Below are 24,327 nucleotides of genomic sequence, written 5' to 3'. Positions count from 1 at the left end.
CTCTGCGTTAATCCAGCCCTGGAGACGGGTCCCACCCTTCGGCTTCGGGCTCCAGATCTCAGAGGATCGGAGCAGCTAGCTCCAAGGACTGCTGCTCTGGAGATACTCCCTTATCGAGCAGCGAGCATTCCTCTGATAGCACCAGGGGTGAAGACCACAGGCAGGCAAAGCTGGACGGCAGCCTGGGCTGCCAGGCCCCCTGCCAGCAAGGGCTGCAGATGCGATGCTCGCAGTGGGGATGGATGAGCTCTGAAGAAAGTGCTCATCTGTCTCTCTCCGTCTGCTGAAATCGCTTGGCAAAGGAGAGAGGGAATTTAGCACCACGCAGTGCCGCCATCCCGAAAGGCAAGAGGAAAAAAAAATAACAAATAGAAATAACGGGTAATCAGTAATCATGCCTTTAATAGCTTGTAAATATTTTCTTTTTAAATTCCAGGCAACTAAGATGTACATTTTTTGTGTATATCTGACATCTGAAAAAAATAAACCAAAAAAAGTGACTCTACAATCTGTTCAGTTTCATTTCTTTTCTAAAGCGCATAAATTACAGTATCAGTCACCCCAATATACAACCGCTTTACGAAGGAAAAAGTCTTGTTCTGTTTTTACAGTTCAGTTTCACCTTTTTACCTGAAGCGTTAGCTATAGCTTTAGCTAGATAACTGCCTCACAACAAACAGGAAAACTCAGAACTTAGGCTGTCAAGAAAAACTCAAGAAATTTCCACTCCCTGCTCTCAAACTCCACTTCCCAATAAAGCATCAGAGTAACATTTTCATTTCCCCCACTAGAATACAAAAGACACCCAAAAAAACTGTTCAAACACACCTGGGAAACACTGTTTGGACCGCAGAGCTTATTAAACTTAAAACGTGAGCAATGCAATGATTTCCCTTCTGAAACCTACCACAGAACCCGAATTCACACCTGAATGAACAAGGACAGAAAACACCAGCCACGAAGCAGCCTGAGGTGCCTAGGGATGCTAAACCTGATTTAGGTATCCGATAAATGCTCTCAACTTTGAGAGCACTTGCAGCCCCCGAATGGCTCCAGGAGCCACTTGGGTGGTTCAGGCCAAGGCCATTTACAATTGGGAGCCTTCCTTTCAACACCCAGATGTAAAAATCTTGGCCAAAGCACTCCCAGCACCAGGAAGCGCGAAGGACCAGCCCGTGACCCACGGCAGTGCCAGGGCTCAACGCTTGGTGGGGTTCAACCACACAGCTCTGGCCACCACGCACTGAGACTGGGGACAGACTTCTTGCTGGGTTTTGTAGGAGCAGGATCATTTTATTAGCAATGCCACACGGGCCCTGACAGAGGCAGGGGATGCTCTTGCCTTCCTCCCACTGGTGACTACGCGGTCCATTGGTCTGGCCATGAACCAAAGGGAACAGCCTGTGCCCTAGCACCAGGTAGATCGTGTGCTGGAAAACGGGAGGCTGGCAGAAACAGCTCAGCTGGCTGATGTCTTCGTCCACTTCCCTAGCGCAGACTGAATAGAAAACCTCTGATCTAGGGTAAATAAAAACTTAAAGATGAAAGAACACAAAAATGAAGCGAAAATGTGATCTTCACTGCGTTTAATCTCCTGCTGTTTTGACTAAAGAACAGAATCTCTAACTGCAGCTAACTCCAGAGACAAATGTACTCTTTCACAGTCTTGTGTGTGTGCAGCACTAAACCAAAGTCACAACTACAGGTGCAAAGGAAGAGCATTAGTCCTCAGCAGACCTACTTTGTGCACTCACCAACAGCTCAGGTTTGCCGATAAAGTTAAGCAAAATAGGTTCGTCCTCCTTGAGCACAAACAGAGAAATCTGTCAAACCAGCTTCTATTACAAACAGGTTCTAAACTGACATAAATAATTATAGTCTTGATTAAAAATAATATATTATTCTAGGTTTTGTATTTATTTTTTTTTAGTTTCCATGTAAAACCCCTATATTCCTGACATCTACGAACAAAGACAAAATTAAAAAAAAAAACAACAAATAACAGGCACTTGTGCCTTCTCAAGCACTATCGTGGTGTTTAAGGGACACGGAGGAACTTAACAGATGAGATTAATGCCTACAGTGGAAAACGAGTGGAGTTCTTCAAGCTGTTGGCTTTTTCAAGTCTCGGATTTGCTTAATCAGGTAGTTCTTCTCATCAGTGAACTGTTCGTCATCCGTCCTTTCTTTCTGGAAATTGCTCAGAAACTCAATGAGCTTGGGTTGGTTTTTCAACAGGATCTCCACGATGGGCTGTGTTTTGTTTGGACTGGCCACAAAAACCTAACATGCAAACAAAACCGGGCACGGCAGAAAGAGAAAAGAGAAAGAAAGAGAGGAACAATCAGTCACGCACAATGTTGCCACAAGTTTTTTTCTTGTCCCAGGGCACGGGGAGAGGAGTTACAAACCCATTGGTCCTACAGCAACCTGAGCAAAGCCGTGCCTGCGTGTGGCATCGTTTCCCCTTATTTTTGCTTCTTTGTTGATCAAGTATTTGATTGCAAACGCAGCTGTTGAGAGCGGGCTATCAATTCCCAGCCTCTCCCACACGCAGCACTTACTACGCATAAATTAATTATCAGGAGAACGGAAAGGCTTTGTGTCAGGTCTGATATCATTTCCATACTAAACCAGGCCTAAAATTAGACCTGCCAGCTTTGTTTTGGTTTGGGAGACACGTCAGAGGCTTCGCTTCCCCCGGCCTAATCCATCCACGGGAGCGTGGAAATTTACAGCAGCAGCGCCGGGGCGCATCCAGCTCCGGAGCAGGGAGGTGATGCGAGGCTCAGATGCTCGCCAGTCCCTGTGGGCTTACTGGTCTTGTCACACAGTGACTTTAAAGGCTAAGCCTAGTTGTGCCTTGGTTTTTCCTCTTGTAAAACCTAAAACCTCCAGCCCCGGCCTTCCAACTGGGAACACAACCCCACACGCTGTTTCTTTAACATTTTCTCTGCCTTACGCAGGAAACTCCAGGCCAGCGGTGATGGGCTCTGCCCAGGGAGCTCAGGACACCACAGAGAGTGGGGCTGTGAGGACACGAGGCAGAGGGAACACATGCATTGCACCCCCTGGCCACCACAGGAGGAGTTCCCACATCTGGCTTGGGCCGAGGTTGCCATGGCCGGTCAAACAAAACAGCGCCTGAGCGCTTGTGCAACGACATAAATAACTCGAGTTATTCTCTACCCGACGAGAAGAAATTAAGGATGGACAGGACTGGAAAGCGGCCAGTTTCCCTCCGAGCCTGTTCAAACCAGAGTAAAAACAAACATCTGCTGACAGCGCTGAATGGCATTTTGTCCGGCCGAGCGCTCGGCCCAGCCCCGGGGCTGCTGGCTCCAGACCTGGGGCTCCTCTGCAGGTTTCTCCTCCCTGCGATTTTGGCCACGTGAAAAGCTGGGATACATCATGTAATCACGGTGTTACGTGAGGGGGAACACGCACACGCCGTGCTCTGTGTGGCCAGGCCACAGTCCCTGTGATGGTGGAACATCCCCAGTTATTCACGCCCCCTGCACAGGCCTCCGTATCACCTTTCTTTGATTACCTTAGGCTATTATCTTAAATATATATATATTTACATATATATATGTATTTATGCCTACATGCCACCCTAAAAATTCACAACAATAGCACCCATAGACCAAGCTCTTCAAGAATCCCTTCAGAGCAGCCACCCTATGATAACAGCTTTCCTACATGGTGCTACAAGCCTTCAAAACCTAACACCTTGCCAGGGACACATTTGCCAGCCCGTGGGGTGTCCAATTCCCAGCTCTCACTACACCTGATGGACTGTCAGTAGCTAATTGTTCTATCACTGCCTGCTACATGTGAAAGCAATACCCCTTCCCTTGCAAATAACTTCGATGTTCTGCTACCGCTCTGTTGTCTCCCCTCAGTCTGAGAAATAAAAGAAATAAAGGGCTTGGGAATGTAAATCTGAATGTACTTGACAGCTTTCCACTCTGTGCCTTATCTAGGGAATATGGATCTTGAAGTCTCGTGGGTATGAGTGCAAGGTTTGCTGCAAGGTTTTCATTCTGGAGTTCAGTTCCTCCTCTGTGACCTTTTGGGATGTATTACAGAAGGCCTGATCCTGAAGGAAGGTGAAGGACATCTTCCTTCAGCAAGCATTAGGCCTCGTTACAAAGATAACTAAAGGTTGACTCTCAAAAATCAACAAATCTGCATAATTCTTCTCGTAAAAACCCATCTGGTCAGCAAACATAACAAAGGTTTTAGCGATAAACCTAGTAAATGCCAGCATTTCGTGCTGGTTCTGCAACTGGTATTACTGTAGTAAATAATTAAAGGCTCTAGTTTAATAGAAGACATCACATCCTGTTTATCTTCCAGCTCGATTATTTATAGATTATTATCATCCCCTTGCAAAACTGTCAGACTGAACATCCAAACAAAGATCATCTTGACTGCCAGTCTTGCTCAGTGTCAAAAGGGACTCGTAAAAAGAGAGAACGTTAAAGGCCCAGAAAATTCCTGAAATGTTATTCAATGCTTCAGCTAAGCAAACAAAGTAAGTTCTGCAAGTATCAACTAATCAGATCCACAAAAGGCCAGGATTAGGACCACCAGAACATTTTGTGGTTAAAAAAGAGCGCCCCGTATTCACAAGTCTCTTTTGCAGCTCTCTGTAAATAGAAATCATTGCTAATGCTAGCTGGAACATTTTTACTGAAATGAATTTTAACTTCAGCTAAAACACTTCACAGAAAGTCCGTTTCACCCATGGTTTTACTATAAAAGATTGTGTGTCCTAGAGTACACTTAATTCTGATATATGAGAGAGAGAGACCCAAAATAAAGAGAGCACTCGTATTAAAATTCCTACTCTAAAAATAGCCATTTCAGCACAGTTCCGTTTTGTGAATATTTTTAAAAGGCCTGGAATGAAAATCAACTCAGAAAAAGTTGCCCAAAGTTGCCTCTTGCTCTCTTCTGCATTAAAAGTCATACATTGTGTTGTTTTTTTCTCCCCAAACAAATACCAAAATCGCTTGATTAGAGAATCTGACCTTGTTTCCTTACAATTAACGACCAGCAACCACCATCCTCTGGGACTCCGGCAGAACAGGGCTTGGATACCCTGAGTATTTTAAGACTTCATTTGGGGTCAAGCACAACCTTACCGTGGCAGGAAACTGCAGACAGAAGTGCCTCACGGTTCACGTTGCTTGTACTGTCATGCTTTGCATTTCTAGCCCTACAAACTCTCCAGCTGAATAGGCGGAGAGGACAGACACATCCACACACACTTGGGTTCAGCCTCCTATCAAGAGGAAGCTGTCAGTACGGCCAAATTATCTGAGACCATTTGCAGAGCGAGAGGTTGCTCTGCAATGTGCAGGGAAGAGAACGGAAAAATTAAGCTAAGGTCACAAAACACAGTGTACCCAGTCTATTTTTAGTTTTAAACAGTAAAATATATCTTGCTAAATGTCTGCTTAAGAACAAGAAAGTTACATAATCCTGATACACCACTCCGGGGTGTTTTTCCTCAAAATAAGCTAATTTGTTTACGTGAAAGCCAAGAGGGCTCGTTATTAGCTTTTATTTGTAAATGCATTAGGTCAAAGGATGACCTGCACTGCGTTCGTGTAAAGCTGTGCTCTCGCCTTCAGGCAAGCTCACAGCAGGCTCCACTAAAAACTGTCACAAATCCACCATGGGAGGATTACATTCCTAACACCTGGTCCTCGAAGTGTGGATGCTCAAGGCTGAGAAATCAGGGCAGAGGAGACTGGTGACTGTCAAAGCCCACAGCTCTGGGTCCCCACTGGAACATCTCTGGGGGAGAAGGGAAGAGGTGGGGTGTGTATTTGCTTTTCCTAGTGATTAAATATTGGCTAATCCTCATGCATACACTGTGTGGGACACCCAGCTTTACAAAGTGCCCTTAGGATGATGCTGCAAGGCAGAAACTCCACCTTGCTCAGGCAAAAGGAACGGGAGGAGGAAGCCAGGAGGAAGATCAAGCATCTCCTGGGAGGAAAATGGAAGCAGGTACTGCAAGAAGGCACTCTGGTTGGCCTCGATTTCCCATGGAAAGCATCCTGGATGAGCAAATGTTCTCAGAGCTCAAAGGGTGTTGTCAGCCATCAAACACTCCTGCAAAATATTTGTGTACATGAGGTGCTCATCATTTTAGTCTCTGCCTTACAGTTTTGGGTCCTGAATAATAAGAAATTGCCTCCAGACCCAAGAGTTATATGCCTTTCTGGGGGTTGGCTGGGGCATGAGGAAAGCTGAAACCTGAAGGCTTACAAAACAAGCACTTTTTCATTTCAGATGTGTCTAACTGGTGAAACATCTCACTCAGGTAATTTAAACCCCAATCTTTTGGCAGCTCAGACAGAGCAGCGAGTATCTGCTTCTCAGCAGGCCTTTGATTTCAAGTGACTGTGGTTAGTCTGCTGTAATTTCAACCAGGGTTTTTTTCAACCAGAGGTGTTTTGCGAGCTCATTTTAAAAATGCAGGCACAGTTTAAAATTTATGAGATTAAAAGCTGAGGACCAGATTCCTCTCCCAGTTACATTAGCACAGAATTATTACAGCTGACAAGAGAATCGGGTTCAGGGACAGTAACCCAGAAAGAGTAGGCAGGGACACACTGCAGAGCAGGGCACAAGAAAGGAGAAATGTTTTGCCCTCTTCTCTTGAATATCTAAGGATTTCCTTTATTAATTCTCCAGAAGTTAGAGTAAAAAGTGAAGTCAGAGGAAAACACCCTTCTCTGGCCTTCTCTACCAAGCTGGTTCACAACAGCATTTCCTATAATATATCCTATACCTCCCCTGCTCACCTGGGAGAAGCTGAATGCTTCCAGATCTAGATATTGCCCTCATTGAGGACCTAACAGAGGAGCTTTGCTGAGCTTCTAGAGTTGCTCTGGTGTGCTGCTGCTAGGGATAAAGAAGCAATTTCCAGCTGATCAGCTGCTGCTCCAAGCTTGCAGTTCCCACACAATGAACTTTATGGATATGAGACAGAGTAAGGCACCACTTAAATGCTGCTGGTGGGTACTACTGAAAAAAACATCAACATCCCATGGAGGATGGCATCTGAGGACAGAGTTTGGTGCTTTGGACTCAAGAGACACAGCTTTATCATCATGCACTGTTTATTTTGCTGGGCACCTGAAGGCCTCAGCATCACATCCATGTGGCAGCAGTTGTGGTTGAGCAAGGCTGAGCCTACAAAACCTACACTCTAATGGGAAATGGGACATGGCCTGGTGGTAAAGGAAAAGAAGGAATGGGAAGGAGCAACATCAACACAGTTGCACAATGGAATCCTTACAAATTACTCAAAATCCTTTCAAATGCTTCTTACAGTAAGTAAAATCAGCTGTTCCCAAGGCCCAGGCCATGCCTATCATTAGTAAGGACCAGCAATTCATCTGTTTCATACACAGAAAGCTGGCATTTGTTCACAGAGTGGCAAGCAGACCCCAAGCCTCTGATCCCTTCCCTCCACAGGCATCTCAAAGGCTGCAAGTGTTCTGACTGCTCTCTTATCTTGGAGCTACAGACCTCCTGATAAGGAGGAAGAGGAGGAGAAGTTGCTCACAGTGGTTCAGCTGATGACGGAGGAAGTGAGCAAGGGAACAGCTTACCAAGCTGCTTATTTCAGAGAGGGATTTTTTTTTTTTATCTTAATCCTCCTTGAGACTCTTTTTTTTCTTTTTTTTTTGGTAAATGAAAAGCGTTTTGGAGAAGCTGTACATCCTCTAAACCTCCATGCCAAAGACCTGAAAGCTTCTTGCTAAATGAGAGATGGCAGAACTACAGAACTCAACCTGAATTTGTGGAGGGTGATCTGTGATCTGGTATCTTCCCTAACCATCTTGGGGAAGACTGTCCTCACAGACTCCCCTCTTCTGAAAATTATTAGCAGCTCTATTTCCACAGTTTGAAATGAATACAGTAACCCCAAACTAAAGGTAACCTTCCACAGCAACAATTCAATTCACCCTCTGATTGAGAGCAGAGAGGAAACAGTGAACTATTCACCTGTTAACATTAATCAGTGAAAAAGAGGACGCTAGATGGGTCTTGTAATTGTTTAAGACTGTGCTAATGATCAGTGCAAAGGAAGGAAGGATTAAACTTATTTCAAGCTCAGATCTATCAAATCTTTTCAATACCTTTAAAAGCAAATTGTGTTCACATTGATGCACAGTGCTAGCACTGCCTACTTTTGGTCTTAATGTAGAGTTGTAAGACACTGTTGTTGTTTTGTGGTGGGGTTTTTTTGGTTAGTTGGTTGTTTTTGTTTGTTTGTTTTAATATACTTACCCAGAATCACACAGTAAAATACCTAAGAGCTGAGGAAAGGACCCTAGATTATATCTAGGAACTGTGTATTTTGGTATTTTACCATCCACCTCACCCCTTTGTGAGGGACTACCCTCAGCCCAAACTGAAATGATGCTGCATTAGATCTCACCTGAAAGTGAGACAAAACAGACAGAGGCTGTGTGATAGAGAGGTTTTCAATAAGGATGTTCTCAAACAACTGAGACAACTGTAAACCCTACCCTTTAGCCTTATTTTTGAGGGATTTCTCGTGCCCTCTTTGAAAGATACTTTTCTGAGCAGAAAACAAAGTCTGCCATCTGTACGGCTCCCGCTAGCTCACCTTGAACACGTGGAATGCTTCAAATTGAATGTTGGGGCTTTTATCTCGCAGCAAGTTCATCATCAGCTTCAGATTCTCTGGTTTGCTGATGTATTTTGTCATGATGGCAAAGTTGTGTCGGTCCAGAATCAGTTCACCCAGAAGCTATAGGTAAAATTACAAAAAACAAACAAACAAAAAGGTTATCACTTGATTATTGAAGGCAAAGAAAGTAACAGCATATGTTAATGTTTGTCTTAAGAGATTCTGATGTCACTACATTAAAAAAAAATAACTAGACTTGTGCTCACGTAGTAAGTTACTTGATGCCCATTTTCCAAACATTACAGAAAAGGTTACCACATATGGACTGAATGTAATAGGAGCTGGTGTGAGCCAGCTGGGACAGAAGCAAATGTAGTGCAACTGTCCCACAAAGACACCTTTAATTTCTCTCAGACCTTATGTTAACACATCTATTTGGTCCCATCTGCATTCCATGTCAGATGTGGTGCTGTGGTGGCCAGAAGCAATGAACAAACAGGGGCCATGATGTTACTCTCAAGTCCATTTTAACTTATGTTCTGAATTGAAGTACAAATTTGAGGTCAGAGGAAAAATGATGGTGCTTGTTGCATAGGAACAGTCCAATGCTTCCATAGAGATCCAGGAAATAAAATTCACAGCAAGCACTTGTGCGTTGTATGAAAAGCTTCCCCAGACATTCATTTCTTTTTTGTTAGAAATTACGTGATTACATACATGCATTTAGATATTCTTCATCACACGAATTACAAATTTTCAAGGGAAGTGCTGAAAAATGTTGCTTTACCTTCAAAGACTGTCTCTTTGTTACGTAATTCTCAGAATTGATGAGTTTTTCATAATCCTCAAAGATCTAGAGTAAAAAGAAAACAAATGCATTCAATTCATGCCCATCCTTCTCCCCGTTTCCTTCTTGTCCTTCCACCCCAGAGGAGCAGCAGAAGCAGCAGCAGTGCCACCCTCTCACACCTCACCGCAATGGCAGGCCAAGCTCTTGTGGCCTTTTTTCTCTGCTTGCTAGCACGTAGTGAATTGATGCCCAGTAATACTCATCTGCCAAATGCTACACGGAGCGATACCACATATGGACTGGATGTAACAGAAGGTAGCATGAGCCAGCTCGCACAGAAGTCAGCCAGTGCCTGTACAGCCTTCTTTTACAAGAGAGTAAATCTGCTGCTGGGACGCATGGCTGTGTTTTACTTTTACTTGCAATTTAATGCAGCAGCCCGAACTGGTGACAGTGCATCCCATACTGGCATGTGCCAAAAGCTCTTTGTGAGCTGCCCCCTGCCTTCAACACCCTCACTCAAAAAAGTGCTTTGCAGAATGAGGATCACCAGGAGCATGTTGGCTTTTTGCAGGTGGTAAAAGAAATTTGGAGGTCAAGAAGATGTTCATCGACCAAACAAGCAAAAAAAACCCACCACTGTCCTAGAATCATCAAAAAAGAAAATCCTAATGCCCACTATTTATTCTTCAAATTTTAAACCTTCAGTAAGCGTAGAAGGGAGCCTGTTCCACTGCAGTCCTGCAGTACTAACAGAGGAAAGATGAGCAGAAACACTAAATTTGCCCCGGTTAAGCTGCATGTGTGACTCAGCAATAATCAGCCTGATCTTTATTTAACCTTCTTGGTAACTCTAGAATGAAAGAAATAGTCATCGGCCCTTTTACTTTGGCAATGAAATAAAGAATACCTGAGGTAACACAAGAACATAACCTCTAGCCTCGTTCCATTATCCCTATCAGACCAATTTCAGTTGATTCCAGTGGAATTTTTTTGACTGATATTTGATTCAAAACGGAGTCAAAAAGTCAAAGTGAAAAATGGCAACAAACCAAGGGACTAATTGATTTAGGATGGTAAGGAGAATAGTGGCATCTCTGTCTCCCACTTAGGTGCATGTAATTTTCAGTAACGCTAAAACTTTTTCTCCTCTGTCCCAGAGCATTGCAAGTTGCACTGCTATGGCCCTACCAATGCTGGAATACCACAAAACTGTTTAGAAATGTAAACACTTTTCCCCATGATCTACCTAAATACTGTTTGTGGCTCCATTCACCTATGAGGAGATACAGTATGGATATGAATAAAACTTGTTCTTAAGCTTTGAGTTCTCCTGAAAACTTGGCACCTGTCCCCTGTGGATGTGAGCAGTGCTGATATCTGTATTTCAAACACCACATTTAGTAAAAGCAATGCTTAGTTTTGCAATCCTGTGTGACTGTTTTATGTGGAGCATGAAATCCTCCACTAGTGAAAGCACGCTTCTTCTAGCTAAGCATGACAAGATTTTATAAAGTTCTTCTGTCATTTGTACTTACTGTATCGTAGTTTTGTTCCAGAAATTCTGCTACCAGCAACTTGTGTCTTGTTAACAGGTCCTGGAAAAGAGCAGAGAAAGGTTCCCTTAGAGCGTTCGCCCATTCAATTGTCCCTTTATTCTCTAATATGTTTTAGTATTTTTTTTAGCACTTTCTTTCTTTTTGTGGTCACTGTGTACAGTACTTACAATAAACTGGGGTGAGGGAAAGGAGGAAAGCAAAACAACCCTTTGTGAAGAGATCAGCTTAGATCCCACAACCAAAAAGGATTTCCATTCTGACCCATAACTGGAAAATTATGAAGTTTTATCGATTGTTATTGCTCATCTCCACTGAATGTAAAAAGGCAATCTCAAATTCAACCACTCCAGGTTCCCTCCACGTCCATCCCATCCCCAAAATGGGAGGTCTCAGGTAGACGGGATGCATTCCTTCTGTTTTTCTGCCTAAGGTGGGCTTCCCAACACAAGCAGCAGCAGAGACCTTTTAGACAGCTGAAGTTGCACAGCAGGCATCCCGTCCCAAAAGGTGGCTAACCTTTCAAATCGGAGCACCCTGTCTCTCACAATGGGAATGCTGCTGGTGCTCAGCAGCAGAGATGCAAATGTTCAGCTCCAGATGAAATCAAGTCTCTTTACTGCATGAATAGCTGTAACTGAAGTGGCCGGTTTGAGGCATTTACGTTTAATTTGTATCTTTTCTTCCTCCTTTAAAACATAACACTGATGACGATAAATGCCTGATGAGGTCCATTCAAGTTGCTATTTTTTCAGTGAATCCCTTTCTGGTATCTTTTTCATCATCTTTTCCTTGGTTTCCTTAACCACCGTCAGAAACCTAAACAGCCTTGTTGAAATAGATGCACCGCCACATCCCCTACAGCATCACAAATAAAATGAATTCTTTACATACTAATCCTTTAATTTATTTTTACCATCAATTATAAGAGGAAAGCAGGGTACATTATGCTTCAATACATCCCTTTATTTAGCAGGATTGCAATGATACCAGTTTAAAAGGCTGAGCACAACAAAGTGGCTCACAAGCTTTGATGCAGGGCACTTATGAGGCAAGTACAACATTTCTCAATAGGGGGCACAAACGGAATATAATCCAAAGTGAGTTTTTCATAGAAAATCACAAGACAGTGTGGAGCAGCAGTATTCAATCAGCACTCCTTCCACCCTCTCCTGGTACCCTCCGCAGCTGACTCTCTAAATACAAGCTGTTTTCCTCTGCATTTTTAGCAGCTCTGTTTCCCCTCTGCTGCGCACCTGGCTGAATTTAATTAAGAAGCACATCTCAAGTGCATCAAAAATTCCAATACTTTCCTACTATAAATAGCCTCAAACTTTAATGCACATTTAATTAAACCCTCCTCTGGTGCGTAGACTATCCAAGCCTTCCAGCTCTCAACCAGACACCCTGGTGGCAACACTGCAAACCCAAACCAGGGGAAGCAGAACTGAAAACACTGAGTTCAGTAATCCAGCCAGTAAGCAATCATAGACAGCTCTTATTTATATGGTATTAGAAATGAGTTAGCTCCACATTTCATGATTCAATTGCTTCCATATCACTTCTTGCTGTTCCAGATATTTTAGAGGAATAGTCAGAAGATGAGATGAGCAGCTGGTTTATTTCCAGAACTGGCCATGTCTCAGGTGCTAAAAGGTAATTTTAGAAAAATGCAGTTTTAGAGATTGCTCCAAGCACTTTATGAGGTGATTTCTCACCTGTGAACTGCCCTCTCACTCCTCTCTTTCCAATGCACATGAGGATGTAGAATCCTATTTTTAAATCCTGCTAAAAATACGCTTGGATCACAGGGGGCAGAAATAAACTCCAGAGCTGTAGATCCATGAAGGTCAATCAATCCCTCTTGCCTTGGGAGGTCACAGCAGCCTGTAGCCCCTGTTGCAGCTGAAGTGACCCATGTCGACATCCTGCCTCCTGGTTGGGGTAAAAACCATCCCCAACACTCAACCACACATTCTGCTGTCACGCTCAGAGCAGCACCTAGGCAAATGATGCAAATCTCTCCTGTCAGGCTGGGAACAGGGTCCAAGAACACTTTTCCTGACCAGAGACAAAAACTCCTCCAAAGACAGGGTAAAACTCCAGAGATGGAGGATTTAAATAGAGCAGTTGTGGCTCAGCATTTTTCTACAGTCCTATGCACATATTTTTATTTGTCTCGATTTCTGTGCTACTTCCACTTTCATAACATTTACCAAATGAACACAAAGGCAGCACAACTTAAAACAACTGAAAGACACTGCTATCAATTAGTGGGTGGTTTGAATTTTTAATCCTGCTCCATTCATTACTTGAGAATGCAACACTTTCCATCCTGCAAATCTCTACCCCACTCAATAGGTAAGTGAAAACTGAGGCCGGGTCTCAGCATGTGTTAAATTGCTGAGCTAACATTTCTTACAGTTGTTCCCAAGATCTATCTAATCATATTTCTAATTAGCTCTGAGAATGAAGAATGAACAACTCGTTTCTATGACAGCAAAGAACCCAATGATAAAAGGGGAAAAACAAACAAACAAACAAACAAAAGAGTTTTATCTATATTTAGATGATTCTTTACCTGAAAATAATTTTCCCATTTAATTATTTTTCAGAAATTAACCAGTCTTCCCTGTATATTTTGGTCTAACGAGTATACTAGCATATTGCAGGAAAGATGATGGTCACATACAAATTCCAAGAAATTTGGCAAGCTTCACCCAACTTCAGTTTTAGTACAAAACACAGACTCTGTGAAGAGCGTAGGCCACCTGGATCCCAGCACTCAATCCTGCAGCAACAGGCAAATCCTACCTACTGCTTTTGGGCCACTTCTGCTGCACTGAAGGGACCAACAGAGCATCACCGACAGCCACAGACTTATCAGGAGGCCAAAGCAGAAAATGGCAGCTGGCCCTTTCTAGCCTTCCCTCATGTTCTCCATAACAAATAAGCTTATTTGTCACTTGGAGATAGGAAGGTGGCAAAGTTTTAATTGTGACTAGAAGTGTTTCATGACTTTTTTCCTTCAATTTACCTTTCAAATCGTTCAGTGTTACCAGTCTCGAATCAAAAGACAGAAGTCCCTGTACCACCACACAAAACTAGGGCCACTGTAATGTCAAGGCCTTCTTCAAACATGCACCTTTGCAGTGCTTGTACCTAAGACCTCTTAGCACAAGGGTCCTTACACTGAACCATGGGCCACAAGTGTAAGCACGCAGATGTGTAAAAATAACCAGGGGCACAGCATTAGTCTGAAGAAACTGCCAGACTCAGAAGGCTCAGCAAAAATTACAGGATTTCAAAAGTGAACTAAATGATTCCTTCTGTTCACTGCTTGTGGTTGTGATGGGCAGTGGTTTTACTCAAGGGGAAGGTTAGAAAGAGATGAAAGGTTATGTGGTCTACGATAACTGTACATAATGCATGATTAATTTGAGCTTTAAATGGTTGTATTAAAGGCCTTAGGGTATCGAGATGAAGAGCATCAGTGAAATGTAAATCTGTACTGAACTAAAGTCTTTGCAGACTCGATCGCTGCTGTGACTCCTTTTACAAACTGACCAAGGACTAATTATATCTTTTACTGAACAATAAAAAAGCCACTCAGTTTAAAGGCAATATAATATTCAATGATCACTACTGATGCGGTGCCATTTTTGACTCAACACCAATGTGCAGGTATCAAATAACTTACCTTGAACGTAGCAAAGGCATCAGAAGCTATATCAAACGTTGACATTTCCACATATTTGAAGAAGTCTCTGAATTGTTCGGAAAAAAGTATGATTTTGGCTAATGGTTCATGCCGGATACACTCTCTCAGCATAATTCCACAGCGTAAGGCAATATTTGGGGATTCGTATCTGGAGAATGGAAGGAAACAAAAAAGATCAAACCATAGAAGACCAAAAACAAGCAGGCGATTTTATAGCAATAGGGAAATTTGTAGCACAGGAAATATGTGCCAGAGAGGGTCCAGCACATGCACAGTGTGTCCCTGAACAGCTTCAGGGCTGCAGCTCATAATGCCAGAGCTGCCAGCATTTCCCACTCCTCACCTCTGTCTTCAGAAGCCAATGCACATTTCAGTGTAAATGTGCATTACACCTCCTCCCTGTGAAGACTGTGGGGAGTGCCTAAGGTTTCAACAGAACTCCTTCACCCTTCTTTCATTTATGAGAAAGCAAAGCCCATAAAATACAATAATCGCCCTTTTCAGATGTAATTCTCAGCTTCTTGGTTTATCCAAGAAAAATACAGCACCTCATGGCCACCCAGCAACTCCCACTCTTCTAGAGAACGTCGCTCTCAAATATTAATGCCTAATGAGGAAGGTAGGAAGAGTTTAATCTTTCCTGCAGTTTAGGAGGAATTTTGCTCAATCCCCCCTCTGCAGAGGCAAAGGGTTTGCTCAGGAGTTGAATATTTATTCCTCAAGTTACAATCCCATTACAGCACAGGCATAGTCACAGAGAGGAGCCAGCACACCTCGCAGCCTTGGGAAGGGAGGCAGAGGGGAGGGAATTCAGATCATCTTCTATTTCTATAAAGTCTTGATGTCTTTAAAGTTGGAGTTAATCCGAACCAAAGCTGTCAGAAACACAATTTGGAAAAAAAAAAAAAAAAGCAATCTAACAGTCAGGAAGGACTTGAAGTGAACCTCTTCCAACAATATTTAGTCATGTGAAAGTGATGAAATCCAAGGGGACAGAAAGCACACACTGTTTCAATAAGCTGGTTATACTATATCAGAACTGTGTATTATCACCCAGAGCTTATCAGCATCGTTTTTCCTTTTCACAATTAATTCCCAGCGCTAGGCCAAAAAAAAAAAAAAAAAAAAAAGAAAAGAAAAGACAAAATGCCATCTGTGCTGTGAGTGAGTGGGCCCTCAAATTTACCACCAGCATGCAATTTAAAAGAATTGTAGTGTTTTGAGAGCATACCAGAGCTGCATACTTCAACCTGATGTCAACAATAGTTGGCTTAATGAAAAATGAACCACGATGCCAAAAAGGCAAATGAAACTTCCCACCCTCCCAAGTAAATGCACGCGGTCAAGCCCCTGTTTGTTTCCTTCTGGGGAGCATTTGCAACCATGAACTTGAAAGCCTTTAGACAACAGACGTGCCGCTTTAGGTTAAGGCACACCTCTCCTCTACTCCATTAACAAGAACGCTAATTTTCGAGCAGAAAGAGGCGGAGCTGCTCCTAGGAGAGCAGCCAGGAAAATCTTTAACACTTGGCTAAGGAATATTTTGTTTGGAATAAAAGCAAATTACATTGTTTCCAGCACAATAACTTCTTAAAACACCAGCATCAACAGAATCGTTCTTAGTCAAATGCTCCATTATCTGGAGCTGGGTTATGGACCTTTGACTGTTCACATAAGCGAGGGAAGTTGGGTTTGGCTCCTGGAAGAAGCTTATAGGCTGCCCAGTCATAACCAGTACGTTATCTGCACCCACATTTACATGCAAGCCATCAGGCAGGAATGATGGAGATGTATTTCAAAAAAAAATAGAGTTCTGCTATGATTAGCTTACAACCTAAAGAAACGCCCACATACTGACCACTGGGGACAATCAGAAAGGGAAATCAGAGACTTGAGATATTTCAAAACATTTATTGTGGAGGCTAAAAGAGGCATGACTGAGAGCAGAGATTCATTGCGGAGCAAAGAGAATTCTTCTTCTGTGGCTAGTGCAGAAGATGGTACAAGATATGGATGCAGGTCTTCCAATCTTCTTTTACACTAACTTCTGTAGTTTATCTTAACTCAAGGAATTGTGCAACTTTAGAAGACAAACTATTAAAGCTTTACCTGCACTATCATATGAAGGGATCAACACAGATCTGGGCAGTGACTGAGCACTTCAGAGATCACATGCATCGTGATATGTATATTCACAAAAGGTCCTATAAATGTGTAACTTATGAGAAACAATGAGAACAGTGCCACAAACATAATCTGTTATCATCACTGTACTAGAAATGAAAAATATTTTAAATTATAAAGGACCAAAGGAAAAATATTATAAATTATAAAGGACCAAAGGACTCTATATACCAAACATTGTATTCATCTAAAATCCTATTCATACACAGAGCCTGCTCATAGAGAAGATACCATAAAAGCAAGTATTCATGCAGAAGCAAAGTCAATTCACTTACAAAAACAAAAACAAAAAACAGTAGTAAGAAGTGAATTATGTGCTACATGTTTTTTCTGAAACCGAGAATCCAGGAGGGAGTAGCCAACAAGTAAAACGAAGCCTAAAAGGTAGGAACAATTATCTCAAACTGGCAGTGCCACTGGAGTATTAGGCAGGAAATACTGGGAGGGAGCCCTGATTCAGGATCCTTCCCACTCAACAGAGCTCACATTATGCAATGAAAAAGCAACCTTTTGTTGATACTGTTGGGAACTGACTGTCAGGGGGCAGAGGAAATTTTGCATCCAATACAAGTAAAACAATGACAAGCCTTCACAATAGTCCCGCGCTGTTTCTTTTACGGTCATGGTTGAAATTTTTTTTTTTCTCTCCAAATAATGTCATATAACAAACACTAAAAGGTACAAGCGAGCCAAATCCACTTTCCTTTAAGCAGATTTCAGTTTCATATATATTCACCTAGTATTAAATAAATATGAAAACATGTCCTCAAGTCACATTTTCAAGTGGGGGTGTTTACCACTAAGTACTCACAATTCACTGGGCAGAAGCACCACACACTGCCTGCACCCAGCAAGCTGCTTGTAAGGAAACCTACCCTTACTTTAGGTATGTATTTGAAGTACTGTTTTTCTAGGCAGCCCTGGCAGTGGACCTGTGTGGGTTAGGTAAGGCAGAAGGGTATTTGATATCATTACACAGCAACTTTTCAGATACTTTTCAGTGCTCAGTGACCGTCTTCTGAAGTACTGCTGAAGAATTCAATAGCATTTTCATAGGAAAAACTTGTAAAATGGCAATTCTGATACAGTGCAGTGCTGTAGAGAGATGGCCAAGACATTAAGAAGGAGCCAGAGACCCAAACGAACACAGACACACTGCTGCACCCACCTCAGAAAAGGACGTCACTGATGCCACTTAAAAACATCCACTGGCTCAGGTCACTCTCAGTGACATGTCCATCAGCAGCACATATGCATAACATGAAATTTTTACTATCATTTTAATATTCCTGGTTGCTACAGATGCCAAGGAATATCTGGGACGTGGTCCAAAAATATTTTCTAACTTTAAATAAAGCCGAGACATATGGCAGAGATGCACACGCAATGTGCAAAACCAAAATGAGCGAAAAGGAGAGAAGGAAGTCTAAAAGTCAGGAAAGGGAAGAAACTGATTGCATCTATGTATGAAATCGAAAACAGTTGTACAACTTAACAATGACTGAGAGAATTATCAACACTGTTCTGAAATAAATAGTTTGAGGTTTATATAAATGTTGAACTTTAATGAACAAATGAAAACAAAATCCATTTAACTAGCTTACTGGCTTCCTTTCCAAAGATGCTGGTGCTTAGTAACACAAAACAAGCCAGAGTTTCAAAATTAAAGCAAAACCACAATGAATCACGATACTTTTAAGAGCAAGACCTAGGTCAGAAGAGCGACCTTCCCTGGTTCCCCACCACCCTGCTGGTGGGAAGAGCAGTGGATCCAGACCAGGACCTCGTGTTATCAGAGCAAACGAGAGTTTTGACACCACATTCGGTGACAGGCTCCGACTCCTTTAAATCCCTGGTAGAAATTAGTTCACTCGATTACTTTTCTTTTCCTGCTCAGCTGCGCTGGAACGTCGCCAGTTTTGAGGCAAATAGCTGGTTTAGAGGAATCAGGCTCCAGACGTGCCTATTTTCGCCGACTCTGAGGGAGGCCGGGATCACTCACTCAGGTCTGTCCTTGGCAGAGGGGAAGGCTGGCTGGAAGGGATTTTACCCCTGGGGCTGCATTCCTGTTATGCACAAATCTTAGATAGGGCTTAAGTATTTTCCTAACACCAATTGCAGACTGAATGGCTAAAACGCCAATCTAAAGCCTCAAGAGCAAGAAACACATTAAAAAATATACATATTCTTGTAAGTACCATTAGTTTAAAAGGTCTATACCATATTTTTCAAATGGTTTTTACTAGTATAACCAGGTAACTGCTGTGAGAGTCCTCGTTTCATACTGGTCAGCTAATGAATGCACTTATTTCAACATGAGCTCTTTAATCCCAATGACATATATTCTTCTTTCCTTAGAGAAAAAATAAACAAAATCCTAAGGCCAAAAGAAAACCACAGAAAACAGTAGACTAAGTGTTGGAAAAGCAGAGATTCTTGCTAAATGGGAGGCACTTTTGGCCAAGCAAAGGGGACAGAAACCTCAAGAGTTTAAGGCCAACATTTGTGCGTTCTTGAATGCAACTACGGCTGATGTCTTCTCCATGCTTCTCCCCCTCCCTGGCCAGCTTACCTTGGGAAACACCAGCTGAGCACTTATTCCCTCATAGGTTAAAAAAAAAAAAAAAAAAAGAAAAAAAAGATTTACTACTGAAAGACATGGAGTTCATTACTGACTTAATTTAAAGTTGAAATTCACATGTGGCTACAAGCACTCGAGAAGTCTGTCCCACAGACACAACTATGCATTTTTGCTTCTCTGTGTTCTGCCACATGGTGGTCCAGCATTTGACTGCAGTTATTTATAGGGAGCAGTGTAACTCCCCTCCTGTAACGCGAAAGGGTCTAAATGAAATTCAGCAGTTGTCAACAATACTACATAAGAGTTCAGGGCAAGAACTGAAGTCACATGTCACATGGTGAGCAGTCAAAAACAAGCAGCACATAATTAGTCCAACATGACATTTGGTGAAGAAATAATGGCTCAATAAAATAATCCAGTTATTAAAAAGTGTACATTCATGTAGAAAGAAAGTCAATATAAAAGAAAGAAAAGAAATCTGGAACAAAGTCTGAAAATCCTTTTTTTTAAAAAAAAAATAAATACATAAAAGTGAGACAGTAGATCAATTGCAATGCCAGTATGTTCCAGGCAATGCTCTTTAATGAAAATCAAAGTCAAATGAAAGCACCCACCCTTTTAGAAGCATGAATAGGATATGTGGATGGGCGCTAATGTATTCCACAGTAGGGCTGCGTGTGCCAATTTGTCTTCTCAAGATGTTGTTAAATATCTGGGAAACGTCCTTTTTGCCCTGTTAAAGAAGCAAAACATATCTTCAACTGTAAAAGCATGAGTAAATGACCATTTGCTATAATATCCATTTAAAGCAGAAATGAAATTTAAAACAAAAACAAGTCTGTCTCCTTCTGGGGCTCCCCATAGTCCCACCACATCACACTTGCACTTTCCTCTATTCCACAAGAAGGTTTCCTCCCTCGGGTGGCTCTCAAGAATACTTAATCCCACACACACCCATTTATACCTTTTTTTTTTTCTTCTCTAGATGAAGATGTGTACCCTCTTTATTCTGTTGAGCAACTCCCTGGCTATTTCATGTAACAACATTAAAAATAATGAAGCAAACAAGTACCCTGAGCCAAATGTGCTTTTGCAGTGTGTATTATTGCTCCCATAGCCTCCAAATATAAGTTGTCAAGCTAGAAGCTGGTACAATGAAACACAGCCTGGCTTTCTAAAGCTAAAGATTTTCATTATTTGAATGTCATCAATGCAAATGCGATTGCAATCTTGAAAAAATCAGGGTTAAATTTAAAACTGTGCCCCCTATTTCACCATGCAGAATGAAATAATTGCTATTGATGCGAAGGCTGTGTCACATACATGTCCCAGCTACAGTCACAGCTAAGATGGGAAGGATCTTTAACTTTGTCCTAAATTTCTCCTCTCTCTAGGCCTACACACATCTGTACAATCATCTTTTGTCTTTGCATACTTCCCCGTGCAGATAACTTTTCGGAAGGCCCTTCCAGATTGTGCTCTATTCAGCTACAGAGCTTGCCAATGCATCTTGCTTTCTAAGTCCTCTTCCTCCCCACCGCTTTCTCTCCCCTGGCCGCAGGAGACAAATTGATGGGTGCAATTAATAGAGGGGAGAGACCGCCGTGCTAATGGCCAGTAACCAAGGCACTGAGCAAACAGCAGGTCACTATGCACAGGGCGAGCTCAAGCAAAAGGTTGCTTATAATCTCGACACGCTCATTGATCTGTCTTGAGAGGACAAACATTCCTTGGCGAGGGAATTATTGAATGTTTTAAGCCAAGGCACAGACAGTTTCACACAGAGAGAAATTCCCTGGTTTCACCTCTGCAAATAAATCACTGCTGAGAAACACAAAATATTCTGCTTCCCTACTCGTTCCAACCCAGCTGGCCTGGGGACTCAGGGACTCGGGGAATTAAATATGAGGATCAAATCAGACCAGGCCAATCCACCTGCCTTTGTCTGCAGCACTTTTGACCTCTGGACATTCTCTTAATGAAGCTAATTCTTTATAAAGATGCCCCATTCTCCCTGTCTTCACAACACCCATAACAGATGTCTGGAATCCTGTGATCCCCAGCGGCTTCAGCAGTTACTCCAACATGAAAGCAATCCAGAAAGAGAAGAGCTGTCGAAAGGGGAGAGATAAAAACGGCCCCAAATTAAGTGATTCCTTCTGCTATGCCAAATTTTATACTAGTTACTTAATGCTAGGTGTACTACAGCATTATGTCCAACAGCAGCATATTTTCCAGAGACCAGTGATCAGGAAAGAAGCTGGTCTCTCCGAATTCTTCTCAGGAAAACAGAGGCAGATAGAAGGAAACCAAGGCAGACTTCCCTCACCATCAGACATCCATAAAAATTGTAGGAATACTTTTGCAATGCTTCTCACTTGGATCTGCAATTCCAGTTTGCCTTATAATGAAATACATATGACAACTGAAGCAAAAGATAAGGCAGCATGGAGAGCACGACAGCTAGACAAGAACAAAATTAACAAAGAAAATCCTCAGAAGATGCCATCATATGAATAACAAATTGCATAATACCTCTACCACAGTTTAGCTGCTATCTCAAGATAAAGTGAGAGAAATTGTCCAATGTTGCCAGTCCTGGGCTTGTGGCTATTTACTGTCCTTTTTATGGGCTTTACAGCTTGTAAACCATTAGGCTTATTTGCAGTTAGTAACATTTTTATTTTTGTTTTTAAATAGACTTCCTTGGAACGCACCTTTGCCTCAACTCTTCAAAGTTCAACAATAAATTTCCTGTTCTAAATTTGCAAAAATCTGTCCAGTCTGATCTTGATTCTGGGCTCCTGCTCAAACCCAACTTTAGTGCTTCTTAACAGTATTATCAGCAAAATTATATAGAACCAAAGGATTATCAAGGTGGGAAAAGCCCTCCAAGATCACCTGCTCCAACTATCCCCCTACCACCAATGTCACCCAATAAAACCATGTCCCCAAGCACCACGTCCAGCCTTTCCTTGAACACCCCCAGGGACGGGAACTCCACCACCTCCCTGGGCAACCCGTTCAAATGCCTAACTAACATCATATTGTTTCTTGAGTGGCAGAAGCAATAAACCTCTGTTTTTTTATAGATGTGTGGTGGAGATACGGAAGGACATGACAATGCCCTCTATACACACACATGTACCCCTTCCACAAGTCTGGTAAAGCATACTGGCAAATGAAACACAAATGAGACAGGCAGGACTTTAGTCTGTGCTTTTTCCTTTTGCTAGGTGGGGACATTAGCTCCCATCTCTCTCTTCTAAACAGCCAGCAAGTTTCATAAAGTCTTTGAAATCACATCTTCAAAGGCTAGTTCAACTACACAAAAATTAAGTTCAAAGTGGCCAGCAGTTTCAACAATTTTTGGGATGGCAAGGGGTAGTGAGGAGAAGAAAGGGAGTCAGGACAAAATGAAGTAATTTACATAAATATTATCTCCTTCAGAAATCAGATTTTCAGGTATTGGTTATTTTAATTTCTACCATGACATACAGATCAAAAACCTAACTTATTAAAAAGTGATTACATTGCTTGTTTAATGAAGAAACCTAAATATCAGCTGTGGACAATATAACAAAATAAGCAGAAAAGTTGATAAACTAAAAATGTCTATGGGAATTTAAAGACAAGGCAGCACATTCTCTTACTACCCTCTTATTCAATGGTATTTCATTTCTACTGGTTTACTAAAGAGTATGTTGAATAGTTTTGCTAAATGACTGAACAGGTTTTATCATGGAAAAATCTGTCTTTCAATAAAAGCTATTAAGGATTTTTTTTTTTACTAACAGATTTCTTTCTTTTTTTTGGTCTGACAAAAAAATGCAGATTATCAGGTTACTGAAAAAATCCAGTAGTTTCCCTTCTCTGTTATATTTACTAACAGTATCTTCTCTTCCCTCCCTTTTATTTTCTTCAAAAATATATAAATATAAAATACATGTATATTTTTGGGGGGTTATGGTTTTGTGTGGATTTTTTTGTACTTAAGACATGTAACAGTTACTGGGGAAGATGACAACTGAAAAGATCTGAAGAAATTCTAGCATAAAAAAATCTCCTGAACTCAAGACCTTAAGAAGAGTGAGAGAATTTCACTAGCAACAACATTTCAACACCTACTAGAAAATCAATCAGTCCCTTGAATGCTGGCTTTACTGGGGACAGGAGGAAGAGGAGGCAACAGCAACCATAAATATCCCATCGTTCCTCCTTTTCATTCATTTTCAAAATGGAAAGCGAAATGAAGTAACAACAAATGTCTTCAATAATGGAATAACTCTTACAGAAGAAAGTAAATATCACAAAAGGTGACACTGAAAGCATCAGGTGATCTCTCCAAGGAGCTGCTTTCTAAAATTCAAAAGCAACCCTGCCCTACACACTGGGTACTGTCCTGGCTTCAGACCTCAGTGGAAGAGGTTTGATTCCTGGGAACCAGGGATTTCGATCTGCTGGGAGATCCTCAGACACTTCTGACAATTCATCAGTGCCAGCGAACCATAGAAAATGCACAGAAGCCCTCAGAGGCCAGTATCCCAGCTGACCTTGGACCACAGAAATACTGTTATGTCCTGGCAGTGATGAAGTTTCTTCCCTGTCCATATTAGCTAAAGGTCAATTAAAAGGGTTTATATTTATTCTGAATTGCTGTAATCTGTTTTTACTAAAACTTTTCTAATATGGAAGTTCAGTTATCTTAATTGTACTAAGTTCTTAGCTATAACAACAGAACTGGCCATGAGTTCCATGGACTATATAATTATATAATATTTATTTATTTTCTGATGGAAAATAATA

The 24,327-nt window shown here is 41.8% G+C and overlaps 1 protein-coding gene and 1 long non-coding RNA gene across 7 annotated transcripts in view; both read right to left on the bottom strand.

The window, feature by feature from the left end:
- Positions 1-382: 382 nt before the first annotated feature.
- CAB39L (calcium binding protein 39 like) overlaps positions 383-24,327 on the bottom strand; it is a 46,404-nt gene continuing 22,459 nt past the window's right edge. For all 6 annotated transcript variants that reach the window (XM_068674450.1, XM_068674457.1, XM_068674479.1 and 3 more), the window contains 6 exons: positions 20,136-20,254; positions 14,736-14,904; positions 11,018-11,077; positions 9,477-9,542; positions 8,666-8,809; positions 383-2,283 (listed from right to left, as the gene is read on the bottom strand). In XM_068674450.1, the coding sequence (XP_068530551.1) occupies positions 2,104-2,283; positions 8,666-8,809; positions 9,477-9,542; positions 11,018-11,077; positions 14,736-14,904; positions 20,136-20,254 (738 nt within the window). In that variant the 3' untranslated portion in view covers positions 383-2,103. The remainder of the gene's footprint in view (positions 2,284-8,665; positions 8,810-9,476; positions 9,543-11,017; positions 11,078-14,735; positions 14,905-20,135; positions 20,255-24,327) is intronic.
- Positions 16,649-20,128, bottom strand: LOC137852604 (uncharacterized). The gene is made up of 2 exons (XR_011093957.1): positions 18,127-20,128; positions 16,649-17,746 (listed from the first exon to the last, which is right to left on the bottom strand). It is a non-coding gene; the product is annotated as an uncharacterized lncRNA (long non-coding RNA).

This window comes from Anas acuta, chromosome 1 (assembly GCF_963932015.1).
Source record: "Anas acuta chromosome 1, bAnaAcu1.1, whole genome shotgun sequence".
Classification (NCBI taxonomy): domain Eukaryota; kingdom Metazoa; phylum Chordata; class Aves; order Anseriformes; family Anatidae; genus Anas; species Anas acuta.
Note: the sequence above shows the minus strand (reverse complement) of the source record. Positions and strands in the feature narration are given on the sequence as shown.